Genomic DNA, 12,362 nt, shown 5'->3' with positions numbered 1-12,362 from the left:
AAAAAATGAATAAATAAAAAAGACGACAGTTGTGAAGCTTTTATGGTGGTGTATTTCTGCCTTATAGTGCCATAGATTTTGTGTTCGGATTGTGTATCTTCAGCCCACCAAGGAAATCCTAGATTGGAAAAGGGCTTGGGACCCACTGAGCTGGAGATGTCCCCGTGTGGCGAGAACAGACGGCAGAGTAGCTCCTCTTAGGAGTGCTGCTGCTACCATGGCCCTCATGCACCTGCCTTTGCCCTCTCATCCCGATTTTTTCTGTCTCCTTCCCCAGTCCAGAAAGTCCCTGCGTCCTGTCTGGGTTTCACTCACGTTGTTTCACATGGGCTCTAGCCTGCTCAGGCCCACTACTGCTGCTCTAGTCCGGAGACTGGCACCAGCTCCCTGGTGACTGAACCACTTACACTTTCCCCCTACCGTGGTCCTTTCTCCAGTCAGCCAGTGTGCCACGCCCAGATTACTCTCCCGAAACTCTGCCCTGCAGTGGCACCTACACTGTCTGCCCTCTGCAGCACCCCTAACATCCTCTTACAACCTGAACTGGTCACAAGGCCCAGCTCAATTCATTTTCCTTCGGGTGGCTTTGCTAGGTGCCCCTGCCCCTGGCATCCACCTGCTGCGTTTATTGATTGCCTGCTCTCATGTCACACTTGCTGCACATACTGTTCTAGTCAAACTTTTTTTTTTAAAAAGATTTAGTTTATTTATTTGAAAGAGTTACAGAGAAAGGTAGAGACACAGAGAGAGATCCTCCATAGTTCACTCCCCAAATGCCACAACGACTGGGGCTGTACCAGGCTAAAGCCAGGAGCTTCTTCCAGGTCTCCCATGTGGGTGCAGGGACCCGAGGACTTGGGCCATCCTCTGCTGCTCTCCCAGGTGCATTAGCAGGGAGCTGGATTGGAAGTGGAGCAGCTGGGACTTGTACTAGTGCCCATATGGGATGCTGATGCTGCAGGCTGGGGCTTTAACCCTCTATGCCACAGCACTGTCCCCGCTAGTAAACGTTTTCATGAAGGTAGAAAATACCATGCTGAGAAGTGCACAGATCACAAGTAAAGCTCTCAGTGGCTTTGCAAGATACACGAGGTGAACGCACCCACATCATTCACATTCCTCTCTTCCGACACAACAGAAACAGTATCTGGGAGACAGCATGGCATGTGGCTCTTTGCGTGAAAATGCAAAACATCAAATGCTCAGCCACATTCCAGACAAGGAACTGGAGCTAAGAGTGATCTAGGCATTTTTATCTAATTGATTTGAGAGAGAGAGAGTGCCCATGTGATGGTTCACTCCTCAGATACTCAAAATGGCCAGGCTACGTTGAAGCCAGGATCTGGGAGCTCAGTCCAGGTTTCCCATGTGAGTGGCAGGAACCCAATTACTTGAGCCATCCTCTCTGCCTCCCAGGGTCTGCATTAGCAGGAAGCTAAAGACAGGCGCCCGAGCCAAATATTGAACCCATGCATTCTGATATGGGACATGGGTATCTTAACTGGCATCAGCCATTAGGCTAAGCTTTCACACCAGGATCTAGGCTTTGCTAAATTAGACACTTTAAAAATTATATGAAATTTCCATCACTACATCACCAGTACAAATTGTTTCTTGACAGCTAGTTAGAATTGAGATATTATCCCCCCATACCCTTGATTAGAGGTGTTGTAATTTTGGTAAGTCCATTCCAAGGATTCCTGTTCAGGGATTCCTGTAATTCCTTTACATTGGACCTTTAACTCCAGTCTAGGTAAGTGGCGGGACACCCACAGCCTTGGCTTCAGTTATCATTTCGTCCAACAGATATTTATTTACCATATGCAGTCTGCTAGGTACTGTTAGAGCGTATGGTAGGATTAGATTAGATTTTATGGAGTCGCTAGAAATAATTGATATAACTAAAAAAAGGCTAAGACTAAAGCTATAACAGGGACTAAACAGTAACTCTGAAAAGTTTCTGCCGAATCATAAACATTCAGAGGGAACAAGAGCATAGTCGGGAAAGGCTGAAGTGAAGATGGGCTTCCGGACACAGACCCAGTCTGACATGGGTGAGAGCAGACGACAGCCTTCTGAGGGTAAAACAAATGCAAGGTTAAGGGGAACAGAAAGATCTCAAGAAAATCATAAGAAATACCTTATTTTCAGCAGCACATTACAAGTGCTTTTATTTGTTCATCTTGTTGGATCTTTGCCATTATGGTCGTTCATCCCTTACGAGGTTGGTACAGGGAAAGCTACCATGTGCCCACTGTCACGCAGCTCCCTTGTGCTACTGGTAGATGTTTAGACCCCAACTTCAGCATTCTTTGCACAACCTGCTCTTACCTTGGTGAAGCGTGAGCATTTGTGTTCAATCTCCTGCTTTAATTTTTGCAATTACTGGTGCTAGTGTGTGGCATAAGGATAAAGCCACCATCTGCAACACCAGCATCCCGAATGGGTGCCAGTTTGAGTCCCAGCTGTTCTGCTTCTGATCCGGCTCCTTGCTAATGGCCTGGGAAAAGCAGTGGAGGATGTCCCAGGTGGTTGGGCCTCTGCCATTCATGTGGGAGAAGCTTCTTCCTGGAAGAAGCTCCTGGCTCCAGGCTTTGACCTGGCCCAGCCCTGGCCTTTGTGGCCGTCTGGAGAGTGAACAGTGGATGGACGATCTCTGTCTCTGTCTCTCTCTCTCTGTAACTCTGACTTTCAAATAAATAAATAAATATTTTTTAAAAAAACTATTTACTGCATTGAAATCATATCCCAGCTTACTTCATTACCATCATAGGTAATATTTCCTTTAAGCCTGAATCAGGAGACTCTGGCCGAGCATGCCATTTGGAGATCAGACGTGTAAGGCAAAGTGAAGGCGTAGGTCAGTCACTGCAGCTCCTCGCTGTGGCCTCTCCATTACCTGGAAACAAGCGGGGGAGATAAGTGACCTGTCGAAAGTATCATGAGTTCCCTTTTAATTTTCTTTCATCTGGTCTTTTATTGCCTCTTGGGTTATGTCTTTTCTGTACCTAGAAGGCGTCAGTCTGCAAAGCTATGAAGCTGTCAGTCCTGTTGACAAGGCTTTCAGTTCAAATTAATGTTCAGCTAAGGGATTAGCACATAACTATTTCAGGCTGAATTTCTTTACACAAAAGGGTGGCCATGGCTGGAACAGGCCTCCAAAGCCAGGAAGAGAAGTTAATTGTAAAAATCAATGCAGGCAAGAGCTGATCACCTTTCTCAAAGACAAGACAATGCAGAACACAATCTCAAAATAGATCTTTGGGGTCAGGTTGATGTCATGTTGAAGAATCAATATTTACTGGGCTTTATAAAGTTAGCCTTTAATGAACCTCAGACATTTTGCTAGGCCATTAATTGCAGGAAGAGGAAAGGCAGCCATGGCTGAAGTCCATGAGTGTGGAGGTTTTTATAAAAAATAAGTGAAGAGACAGTCACTTGCCATTGTGCAGAGGTCCCACCCTTCGGTTCATGCAGGCATTAGTGGGCGCATGTGTTGAAAGGCGTTCTTGGGATCTTACCAATATTTAGAGGGAGGGCAATTCTTGCATTTCTCTCACCAGGAGGAACTAAGCCCTTGTTTTTTTGGCGTTCCTCATGCAGGCCTTGTAGCTTCATTTTCCTGGGGTGAGTTCTCATGTCATTTTGGCTTCTGCCTTAGCAGTGTGCTAGTCACAAGGTTAGGTCCGTCATGGAGTCCGGCTCCTCCGTCTGACATATGTGAGGGCTTTATGAAATGGAGGGGTGTAGTAAAGAGCATTTAGTTGAGAACGAACGCTGGCTCAAATCCAAGTCTCATGAAAGGTTTTTCATAAATATTGTCATTTGCACTTGTTCTGTCATCCAGCACAAGTGTTGCTTTGCCGACTCTGTGTGCAAATGTGTTTGGTGTGGCTCACTGGGTTGTCTGAGTCATTTGTGGGTCAGGAGCCTCCTCTTCTATTCATGTTAGGCAGTGCCCCTAATTAATTTTGTCAGCTAGGTAGAGGAATGTGTTAGATCAAGTTTTATCCTGGCTGTAACACAGCTAAGGATGCTAATGGAGCCTCCGTGGTCCGTAACCAAATGTCAGAAGCTGCTTCGTCAGGCCTGGGGGGATGTTTGTGCGAAGCTTGTGGTCATGCCTGCCCGGTAGATGCATTCTGGGTTTGAATTTCTAGACCTCTTTCTCTGGTGCGTTGTTTGCGGGGGGGGGGGGGGGGGCTCTAGAGTTCATCAGTGGGAAGAGCCTGCCGCGCCTCCCTCTGCTCCCACCCGCTTCCCGTCTCTGCAGAGCGAACACTGGGAAGTACAAGCAGGAGAGAGAGGTTTGTCAGTGTTACTGCAGGAGAAACTGAGGTTGCCGTCTTCATAATTTGCTTGAGATACTCACTCTGGGTTTTTACTCTTCCTTTGCAGTTGTTTGAGAACTTCTACTTCGGTTCCCTAAAGCTCAATTCCATTCACATCTCTCAGAGGTTCACAGTAGACAGCTTTGGAAACTACGCCTCCTGTGGACAGATCGACTTCTCGTGAGGTGGATCTCGGAGCGCACTGGAAATGGGACGCCCTGACGAGGTGCTGAAGAAAAGGGTCTTCATTTTAACCGCCACGGAGGGATATGGAGTTGTGGATGGTGACTTCCCCGGGTGGTTCCACGGACTCACCGGTGCCTGTCTAGTGGAGTGTGGTCGTCAGAGCGTCAGCCGGGACCGTCGTGGGCACAGGGACAACTTGTGTCTGCAACCCTCAGCTTGTTCCACATTTTTTCTTCTGTGTGTGTGTGAGTGTATGTATGTGTGGTAAAATACACATAAGCTTTCCCGTCTTAACCATTCTTAAGTGTGTGCTTCCATGTTACTACACGTGCACATCATGGTGTGTAACCATCACCACCATCCGTCGCCATCGCTGTTTCATCTTGTAAAACTGAAACTGCCCACTGCATAACAGCTCCTCACTCTGTGCTCCCCACTGCATAACAACTCCTCACTCTGTGCTCTCCCCACCGGACAGCCACCACCCCACCTTCTGTCTGCAGCTGTGCCTGTTGGGAGCAGTGGGTGGTGCTCTGCTGTTCGTGTACTACGTCTTGTGTATCTACCGTGGACTCGCCTGTCGCTTCCACCTCTAGACTGTGGCAGTCACTGCTCATGTGAATCGCATGGGTGTGCAGAGAGCCCTTCAGGACCCTGCTGTCCATTCTTCCAGCACCTAGGATTGTACCTTGAGCAAAGCAACGCTGACAGTTTTTCCCTTTGTCTTTGCTTGATCTATCCTTTTTCTTCTCAAGTTACCCTTTTTAAAAATCGCTGGTTGGATTCCGGGCCCCAGCCCTGCCCTCTAGTCCCCCGAGGGAGTCGAGGGAGTTGAGGGAGTCGCAGTGTTGTAGCTCTTTTCTGTTCACTTCTCAGCACAGCGGCAGCAGGAACAATGAGGCCCTCAGCAAGACTGTGCGCAGTTCCCAGAAGCACATCAGCCACAGAGGTGCTCGCTCCTTGGCCGTACACCAGCAGAGGAAGGGAGAGCCCCCAGAGTGGGGCCCCCACCCGTCCTTTGGGGTGTCCTGTGGGGGCGGGGTGGGGAGCCGCTGTCTCAGCCCTCCCTCCTGAAGCCCTTCCTCCCTCCTTGTTCTCCCCGTGGCCTTCATTCCTTGTTATCTTGATTCTTACTTCCCGGGTGTTTTTCTCCTAGAATCATCAGTTCTGGCTGACCCCTGGTGTGTCTGGGATACAGTGTTGCCACCGCTTATCCCTGGGCACCTAAATGTCTCAGTGACTGCAGGGTGATTCTTCCCTTCCTCCTGATGCTGTTCCGTTTTTATTTCAGCCGAGGTTCTGCCTGACCGTGTGCTGCAGGACAGAGGGTGGGGGTGGGGATGAGAGCCTCCAGGGGAGCGCGGAGTGGGGAAGCCGGCAGCGGGCTGCAGGGCCCCCATCTCCCCTTGGTGCTGCTTCTCCCGTGGCTCCTCTGTGACGAGCCCCTCCCTGGGCAGCCTTGGCCAGGAAGCGTCCATGTCTTCTTTTGGATGTCAGATGTAGAACTTACATTTGTAGGAAATGAAAAAGTTCTGTCTTTGGAAAACATAGCTGTTTATATATCAAACACTAAATTCTTAATGGAACTAGAAATTCTGTTATATAGAATTCGGAGATTAGCACTCCCTATGCATTTAAGCAAATATCATATCCCAAGGTAGGTTTTCAAAAGTCGTTTGCCTTTTTTACTCTTTTTCTCTCCTGAGTGTGTAGTGGACTTCCCCAGAGGTCAAAAAAATGACATGGTGACATCATCACCATGTACATCTGTATTTTCTGGAATTCTGTATCTTGGTGATATTGGCAAAATTGGAGAAAAATTTAAAATTCATATTTTATATTTTCTTTCCAGTAGACAAAATTTTGGGACAGTGTAGCTCTAAAGGAAGTACATGTACAGTTTTGACTGCTGGTATAGAATGGAGAGTAATGGCGGTTTTTGATTGAGAACTTTTAGGACGAAGCAGCAGTGGCAGAAAGCAAATAATTTGGTATAACCCAAAGAATTGTTTTAAAATTTATTTCCTTTTTATTTGAAAGACAGAAAAAAAGAGAGATAGATATCTTTCATCCACTGATTCACTCCCCGAATGCCCACAACAGCAGGACTGGGTGAAACCAAAGACAGGAGCCTGGAACTCATTCCAGGTCCCCCATGTGGGTGTCAGAGACTCAAGTACTTGTCACCACTGTCTCCCAGGGTGCACATTCGCAGGAAGCTGGAAATCAGAGTTGCCAGGACTCAAACCACACACTCAGATGTGGATGTGGTATGCCAGGCTGCATCTTAACCACTGTGCCAGATGCCCGTCCCAGCAGCGGGCACTTAGCCTAGCAGTTAAGATGCCCATTTCTCATATCCGAGTGTGCGGGTTCAGCTCCTGGCTCCAGCTCCTGACTCTGGCTCCTGCTAAAGCACACCCTGGGAGGCAATAGCCATGGCTTAAGTAGTTGAATCCCTGCTTCCAACTGTTCCAGATGGACTTCCCACCTGGACTGCGTCCCGGCTTCCAGCTTTGGCCCCAGCCAGGGATCATTCGTGGTGTGTGAGGAATGAGCTGGTGGACGAGAAGTCTCTCTGAACTTCTGTCTGTCTCCCTGCCTCTCAAAATCCAAACCAAAACCAAACAGAGCCTCAAGTGTTACTTGCATTTTCCACACTCATTCTCTCTCAAGTGTTTGGTGGCATTTTCCAGAGGCTGTGACATCACTCTGATGGTTAATGGAATATATGCTTGTGTGTTTTTGTTTTCTAGAATTTTGTAATTAGGTAGCTTCAGGGTAGAGGTTTGTGTGTTTTCAGAGATTAAGTAACTCAGTTTGCTCTCAGTACTTCTGTACCCTGTATCAGGTATTTTAATTTATACCTGCTATTTTATGGAGCTAAATTGTGTTTCCCCTCACCCCAAATTCTTGTTGAAGCTAACCTGTAGTACCTCAGAGATGTGACCTTTAAAGAGGGGATCCCATTAAAGTGAGGCTTTTTGGGTGGGCCCTACCCCGATCTGACAAATGTCTAAGAGGACAGGACCACAGGAGGACGCAGCACCAAGGTGGCAGCCGTGAGCCAAGGAGAGAGGCTTCAAGAAAAACCAAGTCTGCTAACACTTTGATCTTGAACTTGCGGCCTGCGGAGTGAGAAAATCACTTTCGGTTGTTGAAGCCCAGCAGTCTGCGGTACTTTGTTTTGGCGGCCCAGGCGGGCTGGTAGAGCCTTGCTAAAGGCAGGAGCTGACATGAGCACCTCCCTGTCACCTTCTGAGCCAGACATGAAAGAGATCTGTAAAAGCGTGGAACAGAAGCACTCTCTTACTGATCTGTGGGGAGAGAGAGTTGTTTTTCATAAGATATTAATATGAAATGGGTACATTACTGGGGCCAGCGCTGTGGCATAGTGGGTAAAGCTGTAGCCTGCAGTGCCAGCATCTCCTGTGGATGCCGGTTTGAGTCCTGGCTGCTCCACTTCCAATCCAGCTCCCTCCTATGGTCTGGGAAAGCAGTAGAAGATGGCCCAAGATTTGGGCCCCGGCACCTGCATGGGAAGACCGGAGGAAGCTCCTGGCTCCTGGCTTCGGGTTGGCGCAGCTCCAGCCTTTGTGGCCAATTGGAGAGTGAACCAGTGGATGGAAGACCTTTCTCTCTGCCTCTCCTTCTCTCTCTGTACAACTCTGACTTTCAAATAAATAAATCTTCTTAAAGAAATGGGTACATTATTATATTTTAATTAAATTCTAAAAGATTTTCTTAGTATTACTTTTAAGTGTAAAAGTTATCTAATTCATATAAACAGAAGTTCCTTGGGGTGCTAAGTAATTTCTTAGTGTAAAGGACTGCAGAGACTGGGCGGTGTGAGAACTGCTGTGCTAAGCCTCCTTCCACGCAGGGTCGTGTTGTGTATGATCTCTGCCGGGAGCTTTTCCCACCCTGTGGCGGGGTGGGTCACACTGCTTGTTAATGGAGAGCTGTACAGCAGTCCACTCTAGGTATCATTTTTTTTAACAGACATAAAAATTGTTCCTATTTATGGGCTGCATGTGATATTTTGAAACAGACATTGTGTAAAGTTTCAGTCAGGGTAAATGTATCACTCTCTTCAAACATTTAACAGATCTGTATGGTAAAAACATTCAAAATCCCATTTTTAAGATGTTATTTATTTGAGGGGCCTGCACCTGCATCCCATGTAGGTGCCAGTTTGGGTCCCAGCTGCTCCACTTCCCATCTGGCTCTCTGCTGTGGCCTGGGAAAGCAGTGGAGGATGGCCCAGGTCCTTGGGCCCCTGCTCCCACGTGGGAGACCTGGAAGAAGTTTCTGGCTCCTGGCTTCGGATCAGCCCAGCTCCGGCTGTTGTGACCATCTGGGGAGTGAACCAGCAGATGGAAGACCTCTCTCTCTCTCTGCCTCTGCCTCTCTCTGACTGCTTTTCAAATAAATAAACAAATTTTTAAAAAGTTACTTATTTGAAAGGCAGAGTTAGGGAGGGAGAGAGAAAGATCTTCCATTTGCTGATTCACTCCCCAAGTGGCTGCAATAGCCCGGCTTCAGCAGGGGCCCAAGCACTTGGGCCATCTTCCACTGCTTTCCCAGGCCACCCACATGGGATGCTGGCTTTCCCAGATGCATTAGCAGGGAGCTGGATCAGAAGTGGAGAAGCTGGGACTCAACTAGGACTCTAGTGTGGGATCCAGTGCCACAGGTGGCAGCCTAACCTGCTGTGCTACAGGGTCAGCCTCTCCATTATACTTTCAACTTCTAGAAATCACCTTTTTTAAAAGACTCCGCATGAGTCAGATGCTTGTCTTTCTGTGCTCGGCTTATTTCACTTAACAGAGTGACTTCCAGTTCCATCCATGTTGTTGCAAAGACTAAGATTTCATCCTTTTTTATGGCTGAATAGTGCTCCATGGTGCATATATGCACTGCGTTTTCTTTATTATTAGGTTGGCTATTACCAAAAGGGCAAAAGAGGAGTGTCGGTGAGGATATGGAGAAGACAGAACCCTTGCAAACGGTTGGTGGGAATGCAAATTTAAGACAGCCATTCTGGAAAACAGTACGGAGGTTCTGCAAAAGACTAGAACTAGAACTACATATAGCAGTCTCACTCCAGGGTGTACATGCAGGGGGAATGACAGCCTGTCAAAGAGAGCTGTACTCCCATGCCGATGACCGCACAGTTCATCCTCACCTAGAACGGGAAGCAACCTGAGTGTCCGTCCGCTGATGCACGGATGCAGGTGTGTTTTATAATGTAACTCGTTGGCTCCTGATGGGGGGCTCCTGAGTTGGTTTCTAGGTTTGGCTGTTCGTGAACATGGTTAAACACTGTGCTTGCGGGGCCGTGTAGAGAGAAGAGTGAGCGACTTCCCAGGGACTAGCCACATTTGCATTTCTTGTTTCTTACTAGAGAACCAAGGCTACTCTTCTCCATTCTTTATTGCTAAATAGGAAATGCAAACAGAGAAGTCCGTGAGATACGTGGACCATCTAGGAAGTCCACAAGCAGCTCCTCGTGTAGGGGGCACTGGTTTGAAAGGCTAATTTCCTAGTAATTCTCAAAAAATAGGAAAACCTTTGCTTTTTCTTTATAAACTGCAATTGTTGTCCATTTACATAGTTCTTAGGCCTGCCCTCTGGACATTTGGATTCTGCCCCTAAGTCTCTCACTGTTGGCTTAGCAGCGGCTGCCTGCTGCTCGCAAGCTTTCGGCACAGGGCTAACGTTGCCGGAACTCCGAGGCGCCGCCCAGGGCGAGTCCAGCTTGGAGGAAAGGCCTGGAGATAGCTCTTGCCTTTGGGATGCACATTTTTTGCCTACTCTAAGATTTATTTTTGAAAGGCGGAAAGACACAGAGATTAGAGCTCTTCTATCTCTTTGGGGTTCACTCCCCAAATGCCTGCAACTGCCAGGGCTGAGCCAGGCCAAAGTCAGGAGTGAGGCACTCCATCCAGGTGTTCCATGTGGGCGGCAGTGACCCAAGTACTTGGGTCATCATCTACAGCTTCCCAGGGTGTGCATTAGCACCCTGGATCAGAAGCAGAGGTGGAGCTTCCCTTAGGCACTCCAAGATGGGACGTGGGTGTCCCAAATGGCAGCTTCATCCCTCTGTGCCATAATGGACGTCCTGTTCGCACCTTTCCAGACACTTTATTAAACAACTTTGGTAACTGCAGAAGACTTCCTTACGACAGTACTGGACCCAGAGAACAGTGGTGTCTGGGATCTCTTTCCTAGTACTTTGGAGTTAGCTCTGCTGAAAGACTGGGATGGGGATGGCAGGACAAGATGGTAAATTTCGGTACATCTCTGGAATTAGAGGATGGTACAGCCTTCTCCCAACCTAAGGGAAGAAGAACTAACTTTTTTTTAAAGTGCCCACCATGCCCAGACACTTAGTATGTGATTTTGCTTGAGTTTCACAGGAATCTTAAGAGGATAGGTGGTAGTACCATAAATTCATACATAGGAAATAGGTGAACTTGTCCAGGAACCCAGCTCGGAAGTGGTATTCTGTCTCCACAGTCTACATAACCAACTGTGTTCTCCCTCCACTGTCACGGCCCCTGTACACCCTGGGAAGACCACTTTATTTGCTCTGAGATGAAGACATCCATGGCCAGGGCCTCACTGCAGCACTGCCAGTAGGTCCACTGCAGGGGAAACCAGAAAACGCGGAAAGGGAGCTATTGTTTTCTGTCTTCCCCACGGAGCCCCACCAAGCTGCTGAGGCATTGAGTTCCCAGGCAAGGAAGCCCGAGGGTGCCCGTGAGCCTTGAAACCTGTGTGTTTTCCCTACCGATTACGATCATGTTTTTCTTGCCTTTGATTCTTTCAATATCACAGGAGCCAAGTATTTTTTATAAAAATACAATCTAGTCCCAAAAGTTTGCTGTTTGTGTCCTGCCAAATAGTCTGTTTCCTCTTCAATTTGTAAGGTAAACCTCAGCCCATTTCTGCCTGGATCCTGGGACTGTGCCCAGCCTCCAGCCATTCCCACAGGCTGTGACGAGGGTCATCGCTTTAACAAAAGCCGCAGCACCTCAAACAAGAGTGGCCTCGCCCCACCCACCACCTTCTTTGGGGGCTTGTTAAAGTGTGCCCGAAGTCACAACCACGGGTGGCTTTTCCAGGTTTGCGGCCTCCAGGCAGATGAAATGGTCAGACGCTCGCCTTTTAGGGCTGCCCTAGGAAGAGCTGACAAAGGGGCTGGCAGTCCCTCAACAGCTGCCTGGGGAGCAGGATGCCTGCCTCTGAGCCACCCAGAGCCCTGGGAAAGAGCACGCAGTGCTGGGAGCCACGGCTCCGAGGCGGCCAGTTGTTCCATGGCTTTTGTCTTAGGGAAGCCACCCATTACGGCAGGGAGCCAGCTGTCAGGGCTGTGGCGCAGGCCCCTCAGGGTGGGAGGCGAGGGGAGAGAAGAGTGTGGTCGAATCTCCCTTTCAGACACCTGAGACGGGGCTGGCTGTGTAACCAGAGCATATTTGCTCTCTTTTCCCCAATCCCATCCGGCCCAGGGAGCCCCGGTGCTATCCACCGCTGCAGAGACAGCAGGAGCAGGGCAGGAGTCCGCCTCCCGGCGCGCGCTGCGCTGCGCTGCGGCTGGCGAGAGGCGCTCAGATCCCGCGCTTCCCTCTGAAATCTGCCCCCTCCTTTTTTTTTTTTTTTTTTTAAACCAGGTATGATGATGTCAAACGTGATGCTGATGCTACAGCTACAGCTACAGACTCAGCCCCTGCCGGCGCAGGCTCTCTGATCCCCCCCCCCCCTCCGCCCTCCCCCGCCGCGTCCAGCGCCCGGCTCTCTCAGACAAGTGCATCTCCTAACCAGGTCACATTTCAGCCGCGA

At 48.8% G+C, this 12,362-nt stretch overlaps 1 protein-coding gene across 6 annotated transcripts in view; it reads left to right on the top strand.

Moving 5' to 3' along the window:
* Nucleotides 1-4,811, top strand: part of ASCC1 (activating signal cointegrator 1 complex subunit 1) — a 106,111-nt gene extending 101,300 nt beyond the window's left edge. For all 6 annotated transcript variants that reach the window (XM_051823793.3, XM_008269983.5, XM_008269984.5 and 3 more), the window contains one exon: nucleotides 4,399-4,811. In XM_051823793.3, coding sequence (XP_051679753.1) covers nucleotides 4,399-4,406 — 8 coding nt within the window. In that variant the 3' untranslated portion in view covers nucleotides 4,407-4,811. The remainder of the gene's footprint in view (nucleotides 1-4,398) is intronic.
* Nucleotides 4,812-12,362: the final 7,551 nt, after the last annotated feature.

This window comes from Oryctolagus cuniculus, chromosome 15 (assembly GCF_051225735.1).
Source record: "Oryctolagus cuniculus isolate XC-2025 breed Fujian yellow rabbit chromosome 15, ASM5122573v1, whole genome shotgun sequence".
Taxonomy (NCBI): domain Eukaryota; kingdom Metazoa; phylum Chordata; class Mammalia; order Lagomorpha; family Leporidae; genus Oryctolagus; species Oryctolagus cuniculus.
The sequence above is the reverse complement of the archived record's forward strand: the minus strand, read 5'-3'. Positions and strand labels throughout refer to the sequence as shown.